Source organism: Eutrigla gurnardus (assembly GCF_963514095.1).
Source record: "Eutrigla gurnardus genome assembly, chromosome: 6".
Classification (NCBI taxonomy): Eukaryota; Metazoa; Chordata; class Actinopteri; order Perciformes; family Triglidae; genus Eutrigla; species Eutrigla gurnardus.
The window spans coordinates 21537295-21563927 of record NC_139920.1 but is presented as its reverse complement, the minus strand read 5'-3'; the positions used below and the strand labels follow the sequence as shown (position 1 = coordinate 21563927).

The following is a 26633-nucleotide window of genomic DNA, read 5'->3' as shown; positions in this document are numbered from 1 at the left end:
AAGTTAAATGTTATTTTTTATTTGTAATTACTGTAATCAACAGTAGATGTCACTGTCTTTATACCACATAGTCATACAAGGAGGTTTCAGTCAAATTGATATATGAAGACAAGATGTGGGCAACTGTCACTATATTCAAGCCTCAAATCAATAATCAATGATTGTGTTGTACTATAGTCAAAGGTGGTGGAAGTAACAAAGAACAAATACTTTGTTACTTATTTATGTTTTAGGTATCTGTACTTTATTTGAGTATTTATTTTTCTGACAACTTTCTACATTCTAAACAAATATCTGTACTTTTTCCTCACATTTTCAAAACAGGCCCGTTACTTTAGTTTTAACGTATTTGAGGTAAATTATCGCTTATGTATATATTTTCTTATTAATTTGACGAGAGATTCAGTTAAAAAAAACAGTCAGTCCTTCATAGATATACTTTTTTACTTTCACTTTGGTATTTCATATGGAATCAGTAATTTCAGGATAACTTTAAAATCGTATCCTGTGACTCAATGTGACTCACATGACCAGAAAACAAGAGGAAGATTGTTGACTGACGAATACATTGTGTCACAACTTGGAATAAATAATACAGAAAATATTTGCCTACTTGGCATCCTTCCAGGGATCATCTGCAGATCTCTCATATTTTTGGACAGCTTACCAGGAGGAAGGAAACAAGCAGTCGTTTTTTTTTCTTTGCATGTTGCAGCATCGCCTCTCCTGATTCGCTGCCACTTGACAAAACAAATCTACATTTTTAAGGTGGACATGACGTGTTTTGTATAGAGCACTGTATGCATGCAAATCATTAAACAACCTTCACTGAACACAGAAGGCGTGAAGCTGCTCTCTTTGTCCCGGCCTCTTCAATATGGCAGCACTATATGGTCAACATGACCATTTCTCATTTCTAACTGAGAATTAAACTCGCCTAAAATGTAGGAACAGCGCCACTCCGACCATGTGGTCAAACATGGTACTGTATGCTTTGCTTTTGAAGCTGTTGCCATGGTGATAAGTACCACGCCGGAAAGCTGATGATCAATCAATCAAAAACATGAGAAATACGCTGTTAAACATATTTTTGCTATTCGCAATTAATTTGTGTTCCCATTGACAAATAATTTAAATATAAAATGTATTCAAAACACCAAAACATTATGTAAAAAAGAAAAAAAAAGAAGAAAAAAAAGAAAAGAAGTAGCATTATAAAAAATACAGTGGTATATATATATATATATATATATATATATGTTTGTTTCTGTAAAAATGTCTGGGATAGACTATCTACATATTAGAAATAAGAAAGAAAAAAAGAAAAAAGAAGAAGACAAACGGCAGGGTCCTTAAGTTGTAATGCATTTGAGGGGAATTATTTAATTGATATAATAATAATAATAATAATAATAATAATAATAATAATAATAATAATAATAATAATAATAATAACAAAATAATAATTATTCCTGTGACTTCAAGTAATGCAACTAAACCGTGGATGTTTAACCAGGTGTGTGTGCGTGTGTGCGCGCGCGCGCGCGTTATCTGGAGTCCGGAGCGGTAGGTAGGCCCTTCTGACTGGCTCCGGTTCCAAACCCCAGCAAGCCAGCCAGCCTGCCTGCCTGCCTCGGCTCTGCGCAGTCAACCGTCAGCGGCGGCGCCACCGGCTGCAGGGATATCCCGGTGAAAGGGGGATACCGTCCGGGGGTAAGTGTGACAGCTCCACCGGCGACTCCGCTCCGCTTTTACACGCCGTTGTCTTTACTTCTCTCCCGTGTTACTGTTCTTAATATCGGCTAAAACGGACACTTTTTTTTTTTTTACTTGAGCTTGTTTTTGTGTTGCTTTTTTTTCTTCCCAGTGACAGAGTCTGGCCAAAGGCCCGGTGACCCACATTCTTATCTAATGCTACATGCAACGTTAAGTTAGCTATGCTAGCTGGGTTAGCTAGCGAGCTAACCCAGCTCGCATACTGTATGTATGTCAAACCTAGCTGGAGCTAGCGAGCTAGCTACGGCCAGGTTTGACATACATACAGTATGTTGTTAAACGCTGCATTTTACGTTATACAAGCCGCGGAGCGGGAAAATAAAAACATCGTGTTTGGTCGCGGAAGGTTCCGCCGTGTGTCTGTGTGTGTGTGTCATGTGTCATGTGTCTCGAGGTGAGTGTGGCAAATTATAAAGCGGTTGTTTTTGTTTGCTGTAATTGACGTTAGCATGCTAGCTAGGTGGCATTAGCCTGCTAGCATCACTGCTTGCTCCCCCCTCCTCCCACTGGTTTGCTGGCCGGCAAGGGAGTCAGGGAGACCGACAGAGAGATGTGCTGTACCGGGGGGTTTGTAACTTCAAGACGGACCCTACTTCAGAAGTCACGTTCGCTCCCTCTTTTTTATTATTAACAATTTTAACGGTATGTCTTGTTTTAATTCTTGTGTATAAATCAATAAACATATGGCAGCAGCGTCCCCCATTCAACAGATACACAATTAAACACATTCGTCTGCTGTTCTACCTGTCAGGTGCTAGTCACCTGGACAGAGCTGCCGCATTGATTTATTAGATAATCATTAAATTAATCGGCAACATTCTGATGATAGATTGGTTTGAGAGGGGGGGAAGTGTGTTGTTGTCATGTGAATGTTTTCTTTTCCTCCTCTGTGACAGTAAAGTGAATGTTTTTAGTTGTGGCAACCAATCATTTTTTCCCCCCTGACATTTTATCCACCAAACGACTAATCAATTTATTGAGAAACTAATCGACATAATCTGATTAATCACAGACTAAAATAATCTTTGTGAATAATGGCTGATTCTTGTTTGTGTTTACAACAATGTCGGCACATTTGTATTTTCAGTTGATGACAGCTCAGTTTTTATATTTTTTTATATATATTTTGAATTTATATATTTTTTTTCGGCTGAAGCCGATCCCAGCTGACATTGGGCGAAGGCAGGGTACACCCTGGACACCAGTCCATCGCAGGGCCATTTGAATACCACATATAAAATAATATGATTCCTACTTGTTGGGATGTGGTTTCAGCACAATATGCAATGATGTGACAAACTTGTGCTGTTGAATGAAACTATTATGTCGTATTCATATTTTAAAGACTATGATAACATCCAGTTGGCTGTCTTCCAAAAGTGATTTCCAGCAGCAAATTATATGATATATATATATATATATATATATATATATATATAAAGCTATATGGAAAAATGTATAAATTCAGTTATGATTTGATGCTATCTTGTTTTAATTCCCATCTGATTTCATGAAGAAAAACCTGTGAGCTAAAAATAAAATCTCTTGTATTATTTAATTAGATCTGTTTTAATGCATATTGCCATTGTTAAATAATAATGCCTATTTTACAGGCACACAGTAGATATTTAGAAATACATTCTTACAATTCAAATTTGGAGCTGATAACGAAGCGTTGTGGATGTGGATAATTACCCCTATCTGGTTTATTCCCCCCGCCCCCTGTCTGCTGTTCATTGTCTTTTGTTGTTGCTTGTAGTGCTTGTTGGTATGATCACAAATTTGTTTATATAAATATATACCATATAGAGGCCTGTTAAAGAGTGCTGATGATTGATATGTGTGAGAAATGTCTCTTGCTGCAACGACCAATAAAACAACTGGAGTACTTTACTAATGTACATAACTAATCTCATTCAGCGAGGTTGACCGTATGCTTACTACAGTATTTCAGACCTCATATCGTGAGGTTAATGTGTTGACTGTTTTGACGTCGTCTTTGCCAGAGGTGACCCTGACTTTGACTTCGTATGAAGGCCTTTGTTGTTGAATCAACAGCCCCTTTTAGACAGACGATTCCGCCGTAATGGCGGAAAGACGAGTCAAAAAATGCTGCGAACAGGAGCGTTTAGATAGAGCTTTGTTTGCGGTGTAATGCTGCAACGGTGTCTGTGTTTAGATAGCACCCCGGCGTTACGGAACGTCCCACAGTGCGGCCATCGCCTAGTCTATGGACTCATCGGCCGTGTGACATATTCAATCAGTGTCGGAAATCTGATTAGCTGGATTCATCAAAACAACTAAGAAAGGTGAAGTTTTGCTCATCTCCCATATTTACACGACTCTTCAACCGCACGCGAAGTTGCTGCATCATAAACATGTGGACGCGTACAACGACGGCCTCGTACCAGCAGCAACTACCAGCGTTTTATCTTCTTCGGATCTACGCTTTGAGCTTGTTAAATCCACCGGCGGCGTGTCGCCCTGGTAAAACGTATTCACGATGTCACGTCTTTTCCGCCTCGGGTGCTTGGAGCGTTTAGATAGCACGCCGTATCGTCTCGCCTCGGCTCTGTGACGAGTCAACCTCCTTTGGTGTCTCGGAGGCGTAATATTCTGTTACCCCTTTCTGTCTTGGCAAGTGTTTAGACTGACGTCGACGGGGCGGAATAACGGCGGAATACTTGTGCAATGAAAAGGGAGTCTAAAAGGGGCTTCTGTTACTTAACATGCCAGTCTTTGCTTTTCACCTTTATACATATTGCACAAATAATAGAAAATCTAAAGATGGCTTTATACTTTCCTGCTTGTTTTTTCCACACTGTTGCAGGAATTTAAATGATTATTGAAATATAATCGTTTGTATTTACCCAAAAGGCCATTTTAATAGCCAATCTTCCCAATACACCGACCATGTTCATTGTAATGAATGAATATGTCATCCAGGGCAGCTGCACGGCCCTTTTTATGTGTTTTAAATGTATTTTTGGATTTTTATGGCATAAGTTGCGATATAATAATACAAGCTTTATCCTTGGAATTTGTCCACAAGTGATATTGGCCTGACATTAAATAAAAAGATATTTAAGTGCATATTTCTAAATTAATATAAAATGCACTGTGTGAACCACTAACATGTTGTTAGTTCCCTTATTACCCCAAGTAAAGTACAAAAGCACATTTTGGAATAACAGTTTTATGTCAATAAATACGCAGACCAGGGGCCCATTCAGAAAGTAAGTTTTCCTGAAACTCTGAGTTTGTTAACCCCGAGAAGACGGATACTCTGTGAGTTTTCCGTTCTAGAAAGAGAGTGAACTCAACCTTTTAGGTCGGTTACCATAGTAACTGACTCTGTGAACCTAACCTGCTTGCTGGCAGGTTTGCTTCAACATACCCTGAGTGTCTCCGCCTTTTTCCGGAATCTGAACCAGCTCTTAAAAAAATTGCCGTCCTTTCCTCGTCAACCTAATCGATATGGAAATAAAGGTGATTCTAGCAGCTTTATGTCGGGAGAGGATTTTGGTTACTTAGAAGGAAATTACCGTTTTTACTACCAATAACATATCTTAAACAATATTCTCCGACATTTTCGACATTTCATATCGTGGACATAATGCAGATTCTTTGCGGAGCTCTTTAGATATTTTGCGAACAGGAGTTTTCTGAAAAAGGACATTTGTTGAAATAGCCGCTTACATTTACTGTTTAATATGTGAAATATGATTAAAATCATATGCCTTTGTCTACGTGCAATATTTTTTTGCTTAATTTTCAACTAAAGCCAGTTTCCTTTTTGGCCTGGGGGATTTCACCTACATGAAAATGATTATTTGTTCATTGCGCTACTTTGTGAACCAAGGGAGTCGAACCCCTGTCGCCTGCACCGTAGGCAATGTAGCTACTCGTTACACCACAGTATCGCTCTACATGGCTGAAAATAAAGACTTATGACCTTTCGATCAAACGACTGTTTCATTCAGTTATACGCATTAAGTCGGGCCGTAAATGTCCACCACTCCAACTATCTCTACTTTAATGCAGTTACGTTGGTTCGCTTTCTAAGGATGAGCTCGTTTTGATCATCGGAGGGCCCAATAAATTAAGAAGCCGTTACGTTGTAAGACATTAATCCAATACACGCTCTTGGAGCATGAGGCCAATATATATCACCATGAGTAGGATATTAACGGCGTTTTATGATGCTGTAACTGCCGCTGTGATATAAAGTTCCTGATCGTGATGAGCGTTATAAAATCTTCAAGCACACACTCGCGTGAAAACACTCGCACACCTTGGGCGTCAGTTTTTACATTAATGAACTTTCCATATACGTGTCTCCATGAGCAGATGCTTATGTTTACATTTCCTGGAAGTAACCCCCCCCCCTGCCTCTGTTCCCAGCTGATTTGGTTGTGAATGAATGGTGTGTGTGTGTGTGTTCGTTCAGAGCCGTTCTCCTATTTCTTCAGTCCTGTGCAAGGCTCAGGATGACCCAGATGTTTCAGTTCTGATTCAGAAATGTGAGTTTCTTTCTCTTGTTTGCCTAAAACCAGCTTTTCTCTTTCTGTTCAACAGGTGAAGAATTCAGACGGAAGTTGCCCACAGACTCTCGTAGCCCACGGACTCGTGGACATTAACCATCACTCACCCTCAGACAAAAAGGTAAAGACATCTTGGACTTAACTGTCTGAATTTTGTCTTTGTTGTGGTGAAAATCAGAATAACGGGGTGGACAGTCTCGGCTGATTGAAGTTATTTTAAAGCCTCATTCCTCAAGAGCTATTACAGAGATATTGCACATCTATTTCAGTCTAAATGTACTTATTATTTGACCTGCAGTCTATTCAGCATTTTCAAATACTTTTCTCCTGATATGATGCTACTATAAATGTTTTATTATTATTTGAACTGCACACTGTGTGCTATTTTTTTTTTTATCTAAGTCCCAAGGTTTTGTGCAAAAATGACTTAATCTGGATCACTAAATATATAATGTCTGAATGTGTTTTTTTTCTAACCAACATCTAAATATACATCTGGTTCATAATCTTGATCTGGGTGTTTAAATATGCATCATATTAACTTGTTTAATAACCCAAACTGTAGGCTTGAACTGAGGGTTAAACTGATGACTACCACTAACAACCACTTTTTTGGGCTCGCGCCAATGTTACCCACAATGCACCTCGACTACTGACAACCGACTTGAGAAATTGGGGTGTATTATGCTGCTAGCGGCTAATGAATGGGTCTAATTATCATTGTTTGTTTATTTATTTTGGTTGTTATTTATTTATCTCCTGTTTGTTTGTTTGTTTTTTCACTCGGGTTTATTTACTTATTATTTGTTATTTATTGAAAATTCTGAATGAATATATAGTTTGGGTACTAAAATATCTCAATTTGACTATAATATAATATATATCTGATAGGAATACATTAGAAAAAACTCTAAGATACTTGTTAAGTAAAGTTAAAAAACAGAAGATTTTGGTTTTAAAAGTTTAAAAAAACGATCTAATGATAAAGAATTAACTAAAAAAATAAAATAAAATACACGTATGAAAGAGGATGTGAATCATGGGAAGACAAGAAATGTTATTCATATATCTATGCTTTCTACTTGTGTAATATTTTATTTTCTGTATGACACTTTCTGTATTGATTTTGACATGTTTGAAATAAAAAATCTAAATGTAGCCTCGAGCGGCTACGGCTAGCCTCGTTAGCCTTTAACTCTTAAACCCCCCCAGTCTTCAGACCCAACCGACTCAAATGACAACACTTGAGGCAAATCATCCGACTTAAAAGATACTTTATACTTATACTGTCATTTCACATAATCGGTAGCACATCGCCTGAGAGCTGCAAATGGACTTTGATGTGTAAAATTGGATGGAGTTCCCCTTTTTAGAACGTATGGATCATTACAGTCAGAGCCGCCGGCCCTCACAAGATATTCACACCGTGGTGCACAAGACTAGGCTGTGAATGCAGTGTGATGCATGTAATGTGAGTGCTAAGCTCTTTTTTTGATATCTTGCCTTTTGTTGTAAAAGGAACCAAAGGTGTCTTTTACGAGTATAGCATTCAAAGCTTCACTTCCTCATCTAGTTGTACAAGCACATTCAGAGTGATGCTAAACACCGGCGGTCAAATTCCTTCTGCGTTGGAATCGTGCATTCTCTTTTGCTTGATTGATGATTTTGTTATTAAAATAGTTGATCTATTTGTTGGTCGACCAATGAATTCCAGCAATAAATACCAGTAAAATTGGTATCAATGATGGGTCCCCTGAGGTTGTCGGATCCCCTTATTGTGAATTCTGCACGATGAATGATTAATTTAAGATGTACGGCGTTGGCTCCCTTTTATCCTAGATTAACTGCAGACAATAAATTGTGATTGTGGCCATGACACATTAATCTGTAGAGTATAGTAGACCTGTTTACTGTTAGTAAAGGTGATGTTTGTGGGCGGAGCATAGGTGCAGCCAGAATAATTATCTGAACGCTGACCAGCAAGGTTTCCTCTTCTTTTGGCTCGTTACTTTAAAGTCTTAATCTCTATGTGCACCTACAGCTTGTTGTTTCTTTTGCAAAAATCCACCGCCCCCGTATCATCCTGTCCACTTGGTGCAGTTCATAGTTCGTGCACACGCCACAGATCTCACCTCCCCCCTCGTGGCATTTCTTTGCCGGGAGGAGAGCTTCTAGATGGGAGCTGCCTTGGAAGCTAGCTGGTCTCTGGAGTGTCAAGCCGGTCTCTCTGTAATCAGTGTAGCATGAAAGGCTGGTGGAATTAGCAAGGTAGCTAGGTAAGTAGCAAGCAGCTAAATGAGTAAAAACTCATTGCCATCGGAAGATAAGTGACAACTTTGTTTGGATCTTTTACTGTAACCAGTGTTGCATGAAAGCATGGCAGAATTAGCAAGCTAGCCAAGTAGCCAGCCGGCCGCTAGTTGGTTTGCTAATTCCACCATGCTTGATTGCAACCCTGGTTACAGAAAATAACCCCAACAGCAGTCCATCTCTTCATCATTTATTTATTTATCTCAAGCATTCAACATAGTGTAAAAGAAAATGAATACAAACATAAATCAGATTCATCCAGAAATAAATACATTGAGAAGGAGCAGACAGAAGCAAAATGCTTATAAAATGTTGCCCCTACTTTATATGTCATATTTATTTAATTGTAAAATGCTACAGCTTAGTTTGATTTATTGATTTGATTTCACAATTTAAACCATTCCACAATATCACCCCACAAACTGAAACACACATGCTTTTTTTAATGTAGTTTGAACAGAAGGTTGTCTGAAAATCAATGTACCTCCTAAGGTGATATCTTCCATCTCTATCCTTAAACATATTGAGGATTTTTCCTGGTAAATCCTTTTCTTTGACTCAAAACATAAACTGTGCAGTTTTAAATGACTCATTCCTGTAATTTAGCTATTTGCAACAATTCTCTCTGTCTCTGAAAACGCTTCGCTCCAGGATTGTAGCTCACTAGAGCCTTGAATCACAGTTTATCATTATCAAGTATTTGCAGTATCGTTTCTGGCACCTGACAACAGGGCGAGATGACATTTTTTCAATGTGTGTCCTCTGACCTCGACTCCTGAGGTGATATAACATGGTGCAAAGTCTTCTGGGGGGAAACTACAAGGCCATATACTCAGACAGAGCAAAGTCAAGTAATGGCACCAGTTATGTAGGTTCCTAATGGTTTCAGCTGGCTTGGATCACCACTGCTGTGTATTGTGGGAACAGAACGGTTGGCTGGTTGGGTATAATTAGCATTTATGTACCAGATTAAGTGTTGGCGGTCACATGGCAGTTGATATATTTTAAACGTAGACTGTGGTCTTGCAGGGTTGTAGGTCTGCAGTCATTCTCGATTGCTTTTTTCTTGCTCTGCCAGTCCTTCTGAACTCCAGTGACCCACTTGGCATTGGGTCTTGGGCCCCACCCCCTGGGACAGGAGGCCAGCAGCAGTAGTCGAGGGGCCCCCTGGCAACAACTGCCGTGCTTGCCTCCTCAAACATTCCCGTCTGTGAGCCATGAAGGGGGAAAATGCAAAAACAAAGACCCATTTTGTGCTGCTGGGCCCTTGTAGATGCGTATGCTCTTGATGGGAAATGCAGCTGGATGCCCAGCGAAGGGTTTCGGGGTTGGTACAACGCTGCAGCAGAATGTCGGGGGGCGCCCTTGACGAGTTTACGTTGTGGATTTTATTGTCAATTTAGTGGCCATTTGTCCGGGTTCAAAAAGCACCAGAAACACAACCAGTACTGGGAAAGCACCAGAAACACAACCAGTACCGGGACAGGTGTGTGGTGGGCCGAGCAGCCCCCCTCTCCTCCCCGCAGCGTCTCAGCGTCAGGCAGTCACAAACCGAGGCAGCGAGGAGTCAGACATGATAATAACATTTAACAGTGCTTATAATATCACCAAAGATGAGCATTTTAAGTTTATTTTTAGACAATTTAGGTTATTTTGATTTCTTGTTTGTGTTGAGATTTAAATAAAGAAAAACAAAATCCTTTATAGTTTATAGTCATTGACCGAATGTGTTAAGAAATTAACAGTGTATATGGGAACTATATACAATGTTCATTTTTTATCTGATTAATCGATGGAATAATCTGTTGATTATTCGATTACAAAAAGATTTGATAGCTGCAGCCCTATCTCCTAAAGTCAAAAGCGATCTTGGTTGCATCGCGGGTCACAAGGTAAACCTCTGTCATCTCTGAGATGTGCAGGCCTTCAAGACAGGATGTGTGCAACTAAGTAATTTATTCGTGTGTTTGTTGGTTTTCGTGACCTCGTTGGCAGCGAGTCTTGCTAGCTGACGGTGTGATCTGTATAACATTATCCTAGATATTTCCCAAACGAACCACCTCCTCCTCCTCATTCGCTTCTCATAACCTGAGTACGGAGTCTGTTTGGTCGTAGGCTGCACTGATGTCTGCCGGTGAGTTTTTAAAGGCTCGACTGAATTTACTTTTTAATTTACAAAAAGCTGCGGTCTTATGTTGCGACACCTGGGACCTTTTGAGGTAGGCTTTCACAAATCCCCCTGCTCTCGGGTGTCAGGTTGTGACGTAGATAATGAAGACAACACAAGGGTTGCTATGGCGCCGGATTTTTATCTAACCATGCTTTACAAACACTGCTCAGACTCTACTGTCTGCAGACACTTCCTTTTTTATTTACAAAAACATAGGATCATTTGGGTTATTTTTGTTTCCTCCAAATTTTAACGGTAAATTATCAAGTTATTGCTGATTATTTTAATATGCTCCTTTAATAATTTTAAGGCTTTGTTTTAGGATGGCCTGAAAGATCACTAAAGTTGACTGAATATCCACTTGATTTGTGAGCTCTGAGTGCAACTCGCCTAGTGTTGTCAGCATGATGCACCGTTGTTGTTGTGGAGAAATTTGTTGAGTCATACACTCAATTAGTTCGACAGTCAACTATGCATGTTTCAGTTTTAGCTGCAATGAACACGTGGCTCGAGGAATGGCGGTGAGCAATATAACAATACCCCGAAGAACACGTCAGAAGGTTGATAAATTGACGATTTGATGATCAAACCCTAAAACAATGCATAGTAGTTGCGTACAAAGGCAGGCCTTTTATCAGCACATCCACAAGTGACGTTTTTAAGCTTCTTTAAACTTTTCCATCAGCTTATTCTCCCTGTGTTTTTAAGGAGATCCCATTTTAAATAAAGAGGCACCTGTGTTTAGTTCTTACCATGTAGAAGGTATGATGGGTACTGGCTTGGTGTGATTTTATTCAAGGTTCATACCCATATTTTTCATGTGCTCTTAATTTGTATGCAACATAACATTTGTTGTCTGTGGGTTTTATAAAGAGTTTTAAGGATGGAACCATGTCGACCATCCGCAAGATGAATCATAACCATGAAACCAATGTGCATAAAACGGATTCATGGTTTGGGTTGATGGGTGCTAGGCTATGCTAACATTGTAGTTGCTCCATCAACACTCCAAATAAGGTCATCTAGACATAAATACGGCAGAGACCTTGTCAGAGTCTCTGGTTTCTCCACATAGTCTGGTCTGGTCTCTGGACTAATGTGAGCTACTATCGTAGACCTCTGGGGGACCACAGACAGTCTCTGGTTTCTCCACATAGTCTGGTCTGGTCTCTGGACTAATGTGAGCTACTATTTCTGATTCAGTGACGGCAAGAGGAGAATCTCAGCGCTGATTGGCTTTTGCATCACCGGATCTCACTTATTATTGAGTTTTAGTTTAAATATTTCAACACCACCCCGTTGTGGGACTAATAAAGGATTATCTTATCTTTTCTTATCTTAAGTTATGTTCACATAAAGAAACTGAAAGTGTTTATCACAGTCAGTGACTAGAAAATACCTGAGAGATACCTGTTATCTTCCCCTCTGCCCATTGCAGCCGAGTCCTCACACTACCACAAGCTGCTTTAAAAAAAAAAAAGAAAAAAAGAAAGAAACATACTTTTGATTTTCAAGTCTGCAGGATCTCATTCAAACACCCCATTCAGTTGTTTGTCTTCGGCATTAATGGAAAGATAGTTCTGGCAGCATTGTGGATAAAAAGGATGCATCCTGATGTTTACATTTATAGAAAACTATGGCAAAAGGCGGCTTTATGCTGCCTCTGCATTGAGTACTGCTTTTCCTTTGCATAATAACAAGTAGTCTCGGCCCCTCATTAGGGCGCTATTTGAATATGCAGTGGTGTTATTATTATCCTGCGTGGTGGAGCATGGGAGTACAAAAAGCCGTATCCCTGGTGGATATTGGTTACCGGTCTTTTTGGATTACATTTCCTACGTTGCCCATTATAATTTTTTGAGCTCATTGATTCATAAAGAGAATCTGTGTCGCCTAATTTAATAGTAAAAAAGCATTATCCCTGTATTCGTAACACGATACGGATGGGAGGGTTGGCTTGTGATTTAGTTTCTCTCTGAATGATGCACAGCGTTGTGTGACAACGCACATGCACAGCGTTGACGCAGTTTTTTGTGTGTGTGTGTGTGTGACGGAGGGGAGTGTCAGCTGTGGAGGAATTCAGCCAGGGCTATTTTTTCACTCCGCACAGCGAGGCTGGTTGCTATGGTGTTGCCCGTTGGCACCGTTGCCGTGCTGGCGTCTCAGTGCGTGGTGTGGCGGGGGTGCGTGACGAGCGGCGCCACAGATCCACTTCAGAGTGACTCATATCCTCAAACCTCTGCTGCCCTACATCTGAGTGTGCATGCTCACAACGATGCCGTGTGATTCGATGTGTTTCAGAAGGAAGATTACTTCTGCGTGTGTGTTTGTGTTTATTTGAATGCGAGTCTTCATGGGTGACATCACTAAAAGGTGATAATAGAGTGCAGCAGGAATCGGCACTAGAATTTAGATTTAGAATAAAGTGCTTGAAATGTATGTTATATGGGATGACTTGGAGAGAAAAGAAGATCGTGTTGGTTGCTTTTAACCAACATGATGATATAAAGACAATAACATCTCATTTAATATGATGAACCACTGCAATAATGAGTATACTGAATATTGTATTGTTTACACATATGTAGTTTACCACAGCTGTGGAAAAGCATGACAATGCACCTTGAAATGCTTGAAAAGTGCTTGAATTTAACTTTGGAAAAGGTGTAGGAACCCTGAAAATCGTCGTGTGTTGACGGGGAGTGTAGTGTTATTGGAACGGGAAGGTGTTGCCTGTGGAGCGGTGATTAAGTTAGAGTGGAGAAGGCAGAGGAGGAGGAAAGTAGGTCATTGGGCCAGCGGGTCAGTGAAGCAGCGATGACATCACAGTTATACAACCTCTGCTCTCCCCGTTGTGTAACGGAGCAGAGGCAGTTACTGCTGAAGAGTCAACGTTCTCCTTCCTCCACTTATTTTGCTCTCACGTCACTCGTGTGTGTTCTATTTATTTATTTATTCTGACATCCGGTGTTTTGCTTCTTTTTTTTGTCTCTATTTTCACTTTGCTGTAGAGCAGCTTTCACTAAGTGTGTAAATTAAGCATATCTACTCGCCCCAAAGCCCAAGTCAAGTTGTTTTATTTATCAGCGCTAAACAAAAATCATCAAAGAACAATATTAATAGTTGTGTTTAATCTTTTCTTTAACCTGGGGACTTATCTTGAACAGGAATGTTTGACTTCAATTATACTCCTTTTGTGTGTACACACAGCTTTTTCAAGTCATCCGTGACAATATTATTACTATAACTTATTGTGAGTGTTTTATACATCGTGATCCAAGATAAACGCCTGCGTCTAAATGCAGAGAGAAGAGATTTTCTCACCAACACAAAAAGGCCGCTGTGGTGAGAGAACCTCCCACGCAGGTTCTGACGGTAACTGGTTCATTAAATTAACGGGTCAAATATTGAGGCTGCAGACCCAGCGGGCCTTCTCCTTTTTAATTTGGGGAGAGTCAAGTAAGGTGTCAACGCTCCAAATCAAGAGATGGCTGCTTTTATTTATCTGCCACATCAACATTCAGGGTATCGAACATGAGGAAACAATTTATGCTCAAAAGCATCAGTTCATAGTTGCAATGAAACGCACAATATTGAGCTTCATTCACTGCTCGAGTCTGCACAATGTCCTGCCAGTTGAGGAGGGTGATGTTGATGGCTGGAACTATTCATGTAAATATCAGTCAAATGATATGGCTAGCTGTGCGTTTTAATTGTACAATGTAGGATTTTATCGCAGATCACGATAATAAATAAAATAATTTGTTGATTGTGGTGAATTTCCATTATCGGAATAATCAGAGTGACTTGAAAAAGCTGACTAGTTCACTATCATGGCAGAGAAGTGAAAAATAGAGCCTGTTTGAAAAATACAGGGAGAACTTGAGCCAAACTGGTGTCAGAAAGTGACGGTTGTGTAGTAGCGTAAAAATCATGAATAGAATATGGATCATTTAGTCGCACTCTCTGATATTATGACTCGAAAAAAATACAGGATACAAAAATAAATGTATTTATTTTTCCTTTTTATTTCTGCAGGGACTAATGATTTATGATCATCTTATTTAAGATTATTTGATCGTTTCTCACTAAAAAGGATGTTCAGTCACGAATAAAAGATGTCTTATCTGTGACAAAATAAATATTTGTTTCTTAAGCAAAATGTAAAGTGATATCGGTATGTATTAGTGCCATTTTTAAGAGTTTTAATGGTATTATTTGGATAATATCATGCGTCACAATTACTTTGGCCAGGATGATCATAACATGAAAGTTTAATATCGTCCCATGATTAGTCTGGCCATTAAATGATGGGCTGTTCCTTTCAATTGCTGCCAACTGTAAACTCTTAGTTCCTACATAACATCACACTATTGTTGCAATCATTAGCTAAAGCGGGATAAGATAGACTTCGATGACGACGTTGTCGTGTGTGTTTGCTGACCTCTTGCAGACTCGGATGTTGCTGCCATGTGCCAGTCTCACACCCGAAGCAGACGAAAAGCTCCGCTCGTTGAAGATCTCTCATCGGCTCTGATTGAGGAAACTTTCAGCAACTCTCCTCCGAGACAACCGCCACCGCCGCAGCAGCAGCGCGTCCGTCCAGGCCCCGCCTCCATCCAGACCCCGCCTCCATCCAGCAGCGACTTCCTCATCCTCTCACAGGGCTGGCTGTACTGTCAGTAAGGTGAGACGCCATATTACCGTCCGACTTTGTGTTTGTCAACCTGATGACCCAATGAAGCTGTTGCATGTCATGTAAGATTTCTTTTTTTCCCTCAAAGGTTCAATCACAAATGCCTACCTCACGATTAAAAGAGCCCTCTCCAACACTGCGACCCTGAACAGGAATACAAAATGACCTCAAGCATTGACCGGTGAGTCACGCGTTTTGAGTTACCTGCTTCTGACCTGTTTTTCTTCTCTCTTTTCTCGTTTCTATAAAATCTATAAAAACAGTTAGATGTGAAATGAAACAGACGTTATATACTCACCTCAAAACCTAAAACACACTTCCTTTTAAACTCCACACAAATAAAATAAAACTCTTCAAAACTGTCTTAAAGAGACCGAAAAAGTTCTGACTGTAGAAAAATAGAAGAAACCTGCGTAACATATTCACTGTATTCCTGCATTGGGAAGATAAATCTTCATATTTGCACAGATTTGGGTGGAAATTGTGTCTAATACTGTGTCCAAGTTCTATGTGGTCGGATTTATTCTGTCCTGCTTTTACCTCCAGAATAAAAATGTCGGATTAGTGGCGACTCTGTCATCAAAGTGCTGATTGAAGATTCACGCACGGTGTTTTTCGGTGTGTTTTTTGCTCTGCAGGGATGACAGCAGTATCTTTGACGGGTTAATGGAAGAAGATGAAAAGGACAAAGCAAAACGGTACGACCCCTGTTGTTTGTGTTCACATCACAGGTGCGAAAACAAAACAAAAAAAAATCATGTTGGGAGTTTTACATTATTGGAATGAGACTTTTATATTATATTTGTATGATTTATTAAAGCTTCACATGCAGAGATGCACCATTTTTTGGTGCCCACAAAATAAGTGCAATTGATGTAATATGGAGCAATAATGCAGGTAATGTAGCAAGACTAATCATTTGTTGTTCTCATCCGAACCCGCAGCGTGTCCCGTAACAAGTCCGAGAAGAAACGCAGAGACCAGTTCAATGTCCTCATCAAGGAGCTGGGCACCATGTTGCCGGGCAACACCCGGAAGATGGACAAGTCCACAATTCTGCAGAATAGCATCGACTTTCTGCACAAACACAAAGGTGAGGAGCGTTTCACGGCGGTTTGGCTGTTCAGCCAAAACGTGTTTCGTTGACGCGTTGTTTCGTCTCTTTCACCCAGAAATCGCCGCTCAGTCGGAGTCGACCGAGATCCGACAAGACTGGAAGCCTCCGTTTCTTAGTAATGAAGAGTTCACTCAGCTGATGTTGGAGGTGAGCTGAGAGCGCTCGCGACCCGAGTCGCTGCACAGTTGCATTTAAAGACACAATGCTGATCATATCGCTTCACCACAACCACAGAATATTTGATCCACGTGGTTTGTAACTGGACTTTTGATGGTGTTTACACAGCAAAGTAGGAAATAACACAAATTAAAACAAACTCAACTTTTGAAAAGCAGCAGTAAAAGTACAGGAGTCACAAATACAATAAGGTAAAATAAAACGAAATGAAGTAAAAATATGAAACATGAATTGTAAAGGATAAAATAGTTACTAAATAAGTAAACGTGAACAAAAATGACATCATAAAATACGACGACAAAATAGAATGAAAAAAGTAACTTGGTACGGCCTTACAGTAATACTTACATGTCCTGTTCTGTTTTTCTGTACATGTTATTACACATTATGTTGTTATAACAATGAGTGAACTTTGTTCCTGTCAGGCGTTAGATGGATTCTTCCTGGCGATTATGACCGACGGGAATATCATCTACGCCTCCGAGAGTGTGACGTCCCTACTAGAACACTTACCTGTGAGTTGGATGCAAATTAATCCTAAATATGTCGAGTCAATGTTAACATTTTATACGAATATTTCAAGCATATTGCGACGCCCACGTGTCTACAGTGCCTCCTGTTTGTGTGACAAATACAGACAAAGACAAACACAAATACTAAATACTAAAAATATATATATATTTTTTTAAAGTCTGATCTCGTGGATCAAAACCTGTTGAACTTCCTGCCCATGGGGGAGCATTCGGATGTTTACAAGGCTCTGTCCTCTCATATCATGGAAGGAGAGACGCTGACGCCTGAATATCTGAAAAGTTAGTGTTTTATTTGTATCATTTCCATATCGGGCTGTTATCATTCTACTGCTGCAGTTACTGACAATTATTTTCTTCAATTCGTGAAATAATCCAGCTAAAAATCAGCTAGAGTTCTGTTGCCACATGCTGCGAGGGACCATCGACCCCAAAGAGCCGCCCGTCTACGAATACGTCAAGTTCATCGGGAACTTCAAGTCCCTGAATAATGGTGAGTTACGCCACGCTGGCGGTCCGAAAGCCTGGAGTCGAGTTTTCCCGGCAGCAGAAGTCAAACTCTTCTTCTTCTTCTTCTGTGGTTTTCATTTTGTCACCACCCCAGTGCCTAACTGTACCCGAAACGGCTTCGACGGAGTGATCCAGCGATCGCTTCACTCTGCCTTTGAAGACGGAGTGTGTCTCATAGCAACCGTTCGGCTTGCCAAACCGCAGTTCATCAAGGTGAGAATCATCTCTTTCTTCTTCTTCTTTTTTTAATCCGTTTGGCTTTTTTGCTTCAGGGTTTGAAAAAAGGTAATTTTTTAACGAGGACAGTAACACTTCCTCTGTTCCCCCGATGCTTCTGTTGGCAAACACTTCTCCTTTTTAACACTTTATGTATTTATTTATTTCCTGTCTTTCCTCCAGCTGAGGTGAAGAGCTACTGTTTATTTTGTCTTTCACAGGAGATGTGCACTGTAGAGGAGCCTAATGAGGAGTTCACCTCCAGACATAGTTTAGAGTGGAAGTTTCTCTTCTTGGACCACAGGTACATGTTTAATTCTTCATTCCATTGTGTGATTTTTTTTCATTGTGCTCTCACAACTGTCCTGTTTTAGTTAAAATTCAATCAAACTCAAACAAAATATAAATAAGGCTTCTTTCACTGTCATGTGAACTGTGCTTTCTGTCCAGAGCTCCGCCCATTATAGGTTACCTCCCCTTCGAGGTGCTGGGAACGTCGGGATACGACTACTACCACGTAGATGACCTGGAGACACTCGCCAAATGCCACGAACACCGTGAGTGCGTCGTCCCTGGACGTCATTTTTGAGCGTGATTGTGATGGATGGTCAGCTCCGTCTCCTTGTGTGTCCGTAGTAATGCAATACGGCAAAGGAAAGTCCTGTTACTACAGATTCCTCACCAAAGGGCAGCAGTGGATCTGGCTTCAGACCCACTACTACATCACCTACCACCAGTGGAACTCCAGACCGGAGTTCATCGTCTGCACGCACACGGTCGTGAGGTAGGATTTAAAGCCGTTTTCTCACCTGCGTGACGCGTTAATGTTGATGGACGATGAGCTTGAGTGATGATCCCCAATGGGATATTTGGCTCATAATGTTAAAACTTCCACAAGCTGGAATCTACTGAAATCCAGGTTTGGATTCATGCATTCATAAAATCCCACAAACTCAGTTTTTAATGCATTTCCTGAGCATCCCGAAATATTTACATTCCGTTGAACCCCGTCTCCTCCGTAATTACGTTCCCATACAACTAAACTCAACTCTCTGTTATGTTGATTTTCTTCCAGCAGTTTCAAAGAGTTTTAAAAACATGGTTACGTGGAAGAAAACAAAACAAAAAACACTACACAGTTAGGTTTAGGCAACAAACTCACTATCCACAAGCCATCAGGCTGCTGAATGACTGTCACACACAAACCATCTCTGTGAAAATGTGCACATTTGCACCATTCTAATGCACTACATCCTTTTATATTTATATCCATAAGATACATACAAATATTGCTGCTGAACTGCAACAGTTTGCTCTTTTGTACATATGTTTATACGTTCATACCTTTTAGTTTTTCATATATATTTTTCTTCTTTAATTCGTATTTTCTATTCGAGGTCACTGTCTGAAGGGAAACTGCAAAATAAGAATGTCATTGCTTTGTGTGAACTATGTTAAAAATCTTGAAAGCTGCTTGGTTGAGGTTTATAAAATATATAATATAATAATATAAGTTTCCCCTTGAACTCCCATTGCGGGAACATAATTCTTCGGAGGCTGTTCCTGGAGACAAAAATAAAACAAAGCATCATCTTTGTCCCACATCTTTCCACTTTCTTTCTCGTGAAGTTCATTCTCTTGTCTTTGCTCTCCAGTTATGCTGAAGTGAGAGCCGAACAGCGCAGAGAGCTGGGAATCGAAGAGTCGCAGCCCGAGATCACAGCAGACAAGGTGAGGTTATTTTACTTCATTGTATCGGATGATGAGTTTTGTACGGAGACCCGGAGCTAACTTTGTTCCCCCCCGCCTCGCAGCAGTCCCAGGATTCCGGCTCCGAGTCGCAGCTCAACACGTCCAGCCTGAAGGAGGCTCTGGAGCGTTTCAACCACAGCCGGACGCCGTCGGCCTCGTCTCGCAGCTCACGCAAATCCTCGCACACTGCCGTGTCCGACCCGGCCTGTAAGCATCCATCTCTATATGACCCTTTATTTGTATGAGATGTTTTTGCAATAAATCTGAGCATCACATTTCTGTTTCCCCGCTCAGCGTCACAGATGAAGCTTCAGGCGGATAGAAGTACACCAGCTCGCCAGTCCGTCTCTGCCGTGGAGATGACATCACAGCGACGATCATCCATCAGCAGCCAGGTCGGTGACGGGACGAGAACACAATAAACACAATGTATAGATGTGTGTTTGGTGTTAATGTTGTCTTGTATTAATTATCTCAGCAGTCCATGAGCTCCCAAAACACAGGACAGAACATGGCACCGCCCCTGGTTCCACAGCAACAACAACAACAACAACAACAACAGCCTCAACAGCAACAAGTTCAGATCAGCGGCCAGGTAAGATGTGTATCATATTTTGTTTATTCATATCTTATCTCAGGTGCCAGACGGACAGATTTCTGTGCATCTTAAAGGGAAATTTCCACAATGTGGGTGTGACACGAAATTTCAGCAGCAAGAGCATTTGTTGCACGAGATAATAACAAACGGACCTGATCAAGTAAAAAGTAAAGAAAGTAATAATATGAATACATTTTATCCATAGAACGCTAAAAGTTAAAATGATCATATAAAAACGACAAACTAAAAAAACTAAACAAGTAGTCACGCATTAAATGCAGTTGGATTTTTCTGTTGGATTCTTTCCATAATGCTGTCAGACAACTTGTAACAGTGACAATCTGAGCCTGTCGGTGGCTAAAACGAGCACTTTGAGTGGACCTACACTTGACTGTGAGGAGTCAAAATCTTTGTTCCCAAAAACCTGGGGGTAATAGGGTCCGGGCGTAAAATAATAACCTTTAAATCTCATCGATCCTGTAAGTGGAGCCTCATTATTTATTCCTGATTTATTCTTAAATCTAATCTTCATGCAGCATATGCAGATAATATAGAATTACCAACTTATGGAATGGTGCTGAGAATGTAAAATGTATGAGTAGATTTCTAGTGCCACCGACTCCTCTTTCGATCAGAGCCAAACATGAGCGTTCACTGCTTCCATTTCACTTTTCCAACCTCCTTGTTACCCGACAGTCCATGGTGCAGTTCTCCAGCCAGATAGAAGTCATGCAGAACCTGAAAGATCAGCTGGAGCAGAGGACCCGGCTGATCGAGGCCAACATTCAGCGGCAGCAGGACGAGCTGCAGCAGATCCAGAACGAGCTGCAGAGAGTGCAGGGACAGAGTCTGCAGGTGGGACTGGAGAGCTCACATTAGTCCAGAGACCAGACCAGACTATCTGGAGAAACCACAGACTGTCCAGGTCTGTCGGATTTATGTCGAGATGACCTTATTTGGAGTGTTGCTGGTGTAGCTACAATATTGGCATAGTCCAGCACCCATCAACCAGACTCCATTCAGAAAACTTTTAAAAGTAGTTAGCTTGTGGTTTTGCAGACAGACCTAACGAAGCATGACTTCACACTGTTTGCTGATCACCATCATTATGGAGTTATTTCAGCATCCTTTTCATCTGGTTATTGATATTAAATCACAGATTAATTGTTTATTTGGGGTTCGTAATCCAGCCGATGTGTGTCTTGCTAGATCCAGTGAATCCAGCTCTGGTGGAAATCTGCTTCCTGTTTGGTGTGAACACACCTTTTAACGTGAGCTGTGTGTTTCAGATGTTCTTGCCTAAAGGAGCCGGAGGACTAAGTCTGGGCTCCGTTCAGATGGCTCAGGGGAACGTCGTGCAGCAGGGGGGCACCCTCAGCATGCAGGGCCAGGTGGTCTCTGCAGGTCCTCTACAAAACAGCATACAGCAACAGCACGTTGTCCAGGCCCAGCAGCAGACACTCCTACGGGACCAGAGCACAGTGCTCTCCCAGGTCTGACTACCTAACTAGTCCTGATCCAGCACAGCCAGCCGACACCTCATCACTTACTCTGGTCCCGTTTTGTTTCAGTCCCAGCGATCGTCTCTCACGCTGCAGCCTCAACAGAATCCACTTACGGCGTCTCTCTACAACACGATGATGATCCCTCAGCAAAGCCCCGCTAACGTGGTCCAGATTGCCACCAGTCTGACCCAGAACGCCGGACACAACAGTCCTGCCGTGGCTACGTTCGCTCAGGACCGTTCAAGCCAGATCAGGTTTGCACTTCATTTAAAAAGTTTTACCTCCCCATGTCTACCTTCTAGGAGTTAGGGGGATAGGTGATTTCAAACCATCATTACATCAATGTTTTCAGCATATTTTGATGATTATTGTGATAATATTGCAATTATTTTGGCCAGGATAAGTTCATCGATTGTCGATCTCCACCTGACCTTTGCCCTTTGCAGGTTTCCTGCCAGTCCTCAGCTGCTCACCAAGCTGGTGACGGGACAGATGGCGTGCGGCGCCGTCATGGTGCCCACCACAATGTTCATGGGCCAAGTGGTGACGGCCTTCGCTCCCCAGCAGGGCCAGACCCAGACCATCAGCATTTCCCAGCAGCAGCAGCAGCATCTGCAGCAGCATCAGCATCAGCAACAACAACAGCAGCAGCAGCAACAGGAGCAGCAGGTACAGCAGCAATCACAGCTCACAGCCATGCAGCCAGGGCCGTTCCTGCAGGTAACTTCAGCGGATCCTAATTTAATGACACAGTAACTGTTCTGTTTGTGTAGGTGGCCGTTTAAAATCAGCTCGTCATTTTAAATGTATTCATGCTATCGTTTCGTGTTTCATGTGGAAAAAAAATCTATATTATTGTAGGAAACGATGGCAGCATTCTTAGGCTTAAAAAAAAAAAATGTATCTATCTATTTGTCTTTTTTATAGAAATTTAATGTTATAATAATTAAAAATAATAATAATAAAAACAATAATTATATATAAAACTGTCGCTATTTTTATGTTAAAATGTATTATCCACTGATGGCAAACAAAAGATAAGAATTGGTTGCTGTCGACCTTTACTGTCCTGTCCTTGTTATTTATAAATGTTCTTGACTGAGATGCACACTGAGTGAATGTTGTACTGTTGAAAAGTCTGTCCTCTCTGGTGACTAAACTCTGATATACCTGGAATATGTTAATATCAGCTGATCAGTCGGCCTGGATGATGCAGTTCCAGAACAGCAGTTCTGAGTTAGTTCAGTCAACTCTGAGTATGTAAACTCTGAGTTACGCGTGTGCCTGCCGACTCTACAAAGCCATCATCAATGGAGCTCCGATACGACGAGTCACCATGGCAACCGGGAGAGAGTTATTAGATATTACTTTGTGTTTATGGAGAAAACGAGCTCAACAACGTAACTGCATCAAAGTAGAGAGAGTTTACATGGCTGACAATTACGGCCCGACTTATTGTGTGTAACTGAATGAAACAGTCGATTAGTCTAAAGGAGATAAGGCTTTATGTTCAGCTTCGTAGAGCCACTCTGTGGTGTAACGGTTAACAACATTGCCTACGGTGCAGGTGACAGGGTTTCGAGTCCCGTGGTTCACAAAGTAGCACAGTTAAGGGTGTAATCCCACAGGCACAAAAAGAAAGTGGCTTCATCTGAAAATTAAGCATAAGAATATTGCACAAATACAAAGACTAAGGCATATGATTTTAATCATGTTTCACATACAAGTAAACGGTAAATATAAGCGTCTATTTCAACACAGAAATGTCCTTAAACATTTCATAAATCTCCTGTTCGCAAAAAATCTAAAGAGCTCTGCAAAGAATCTGGATTATGTCCGCGATATGCAATGCTGAAGATGATCGGTATGAAAAACGGCAATCAAAATTCTCTCCCAGCCAAAGCTGCTAGAATCAGAGGTTGACGAGGAAAGGACGGCACATTTTTTCAGAGTTGGTTCAGATTCCGGAAAAAGGCGGAGACATGTAGGAGAAACTCAGTTTGTTGAAGAAAACCTGTCAGCAAGCAGGCTAGGTTCACGGAGTATGTAGCCTGGGTAACTGACTCAGATCTATGCTGAACTGGCTTTGTGAAACTGAAAAACCAGTTTCCCTCATCTCAGGGTTAACTAACTAAACCTGCTTTCTGAAACGGGCCCCAGAGTCCCTTCAGAAAACCCCTCATTTTACTGCAGCAGGGTCTGCCCCTCTCAGTGCTGGTTCTGGCTCCAGCAGCTGTGTGGTGTTTGATATCATCACTTATTATGGGTTAATTCCCTTTTTTTTTCCCACTCGAGGCTCCTCGGCTTCTCCACGGAAACCAGTCCACCCAGTTGTTCCTGCAGGCAGCGTTCCCTTTGCAGCAGCAGGGAACCTTCACTGCCACGACCCAACAGCAGCAGTTACAACAGCAACTACAGTTACAACAGCAACAACAACAACAACAACAGCAACAGCAGCAGCAACAACAACAACAACAACAGCAGAAGCAGCAGAAACAGCAGCAGCTGGCCCCCCATAGGGCCGACAGTCTAACTGACCGCTCTGCCACGCAGCCTCAGTAGCTGAGCCAATCAGAGGCGGAGCGAGCCAAACCCCAAGTACGGGGGTGTCTTTTGTGACGGGGGAGCTTAAGTCCTGCTCAAGACGCAGCCCCCCGAGACCGGGTCTCGGTGGCCGAGATGTGATTGGACGGGCGGGGCCGTGGATGTTTTTGCACTTTAACTCCTGCTGCCGAGAACCAGGACCTCGATTTGGTTCCGACAGCAGGTTTTGGCTCTGGGATGAAGCCCTTTCTCCAAGGAAACTGGGAGCCACAACCCCCGATAACAGACCCTCCCAACCCCCCCACCTGTGTGTTCAGTGTGTGTGTGTGTGTGTGTGTATTATTTTCTGCAGAGCTATTCGGTTAATCACGTGAATGCAGCTGAAGCTTCCGTCGGAGCTTCACGGCCGCCTCGTTCATTTCCCATATTTTTCCTCCTTATTCTTGTTTTTTTTCCGTGTTCGAAAGAAAAATAATTATGGGTCAGAAAATATTTTTAAGAATGTGGTGTAGATTGAACTTGTACTGTACAGAACATCATGTGTAATATATAATGTAAATATAATGAAAAAGAAAGAACTAATATTTTATATGATGCATGAAATGAAAAACGTTATTTGCAGCTTTGAATATGTTTTTTTTTTCCAAGTCTAAAAAAAAAAAAAGATCTTTAAAATGCTCAGCGGCTGATATTTTCAGACTTCCTGTTTGTGTCAGACGATGCTGCTAGTTGTGTCACAGTTCGTTTAATCCTATTCACAGGATTTCGTAAAAATGGTCAAAATGACAGAGAAACATATGACAGCGTATTAGGGGGAATATATTGATATTCATATTATATTTATATTATATATCTAATATATATATATGGTAAGACTTTTGCACAATGTATTAAAGGACATGCAGTAAATAAGAGCAGTAAATTATTTTTCTATTATTACGGGACTAGACCTCGTTACGTTTGCATGAATCCATCGTGAAGGATCTAAACCAACTGTGACATAGACGCTCTGAGACTGTTGAAACTCCCAGAAAGAGCTGCTTCACTTGTGAGTCCATGGATCTGCAAAGGACTTTAAATTGTTTTACCAGCTGTTTTTATTCTTCATGCTCGACTTATTTTTTTTAAAAAGAGGACACTTGAATTGTTAGTCGGTTGCCAAGTCACAACAGAAACCTGTTTTTATATCTGTTCTCCTATCCAAAGAGAGGGGCTCGCTGATTCAAAAGGACACGTTGTGTTAGATGTGTAGATCTACACACTAGAAGCTCTGTATGTCTTTTTTTTAAATCAGTGTTCACTCTCCGTTTCCACTTTGTATTTGTGTCCAGTTAAAAAGTTTGGCTCATGCAATGTAGTTAAAAGTACGCAATTTGAAACGGCGCATGTTCTGGTCACATCTGACCCGGTGATGTCATGATGTTGAAACACCTGCGTCACCGATTCAGGTTTGAAGGGGAAAATGCAACTTTTCATATTTTAGAAACATCTTTTAAAAATGTTCAAACCTCAGGCACTGTAGATTTATCCCTGAAATACTCTTCAGATCCTATGCTGCCACCAGCTGGCCAGTTTGAGATAAAACACCAGTTTCAGGCTTTGACCTTTTAGATCAGACGTAAAATCGTAATCATCAAGCCCCGAAACTGCATTTAATTTCATTTATTGATGCCAAAGGCATTCATTTCTTGAGCCAAACCGTTTCTTAAAATTAAAACCTTTTTAAAAGCAAATGTATCAACTGTTTGCCCCTTCGATTTGCAAATAAACCTGTAAAGAAAAAGGAAGTCTGTCGTCTTCACCTTTTATTTACTTCCTTCTCTCGGATGTAATAAATCGACTCAAAACAGCATCACATCAGACACATGAAACATTTTTATTGAGCTTTTTCTTTTTACAACCAAACAAGAAGTATTTCACAGCCTGTCAAATATTGACAATGCAGCTTTCGCCTGTTCATTTTGAAAAATAGATCTCTCTCTCTCACCCCGTTTCTACAGTACAAGTGCTCAAAGAGGAAGGAAAAGTCGAGCTAAATAAATAGATGAAACATGGGCTTGAGCTTTTGCGTATTCGGCTGCAACACAGCCGCTAACGGTAGAAGGAGATTTACACCGGACAGGAGATGACAGTTACATGTTAGTGATCTATATTCTGTTCCTGATCTCATCGATTTTTTTTTTTTTGT

At 41.0% G+C, this 26633-nt stretch overlaps 1 protein-coding gene across 3 annotated transcripts; it reads left to right on the top strand.

Moving 5' to 3' along the window:
• Window positions 1–1562: 1562 nt before the first annotated feature.
• Window positions 1563–26187, top strand: clocka (clock circadian regulator a). 3 transcript variants are annotated; one of them, XM_084011097.1, is made up of 23 exons: window positions 1563–1713; window positions 6355–6441; window positions 15254–15487; window positions 15585–15677; window positions 16135–16194; window positions 16441–16589; window positions 16669–16760; window positions 17216–17305; window positions 17482–17602; window positions 17700–17813; window positions 17925–18043; window positions 18268–18350; window positions 18497–18603; window positions 18683–18830; window positions 19702–19777; window positions 19864–20005; window positions 20093–20193; window positions 20277–20393; window positions 21093–21251; window positions 21686–21889; window positions 21968–22155; window positions 22348–22621; window positions 24197–26187. In XM_084011097.1, the coding sequence occupies exons 4-23, from the start codon at window positions 15658–15660 to the stop codon at window positions 24461–24463; spliced, it is 2631 nt and encodes an 876-aa protein (XP_083867223.1). In that variant the 5' UTR covers window positions 1563–1713; window positions 6355–6441; window positions 15254–15487; window positions 15585–15657; the 3' UTR covers window positions 24464–26187. The 3 variants fall into 3 exon arrangements, with proteins under 3 accessions (XP_083867223.1, XP_083867224.1, XP_083867222.1); XM_084011098.1 differs by having other exon boundaries at window positions 19861–20005; window positions 22348–22570; XM_084011096.1 differs by having other exon boundaries at window positions 19861–20005.
• The last annotated feature ends 446 nt before the right edge of the window (window positions 26188–26633 follow it).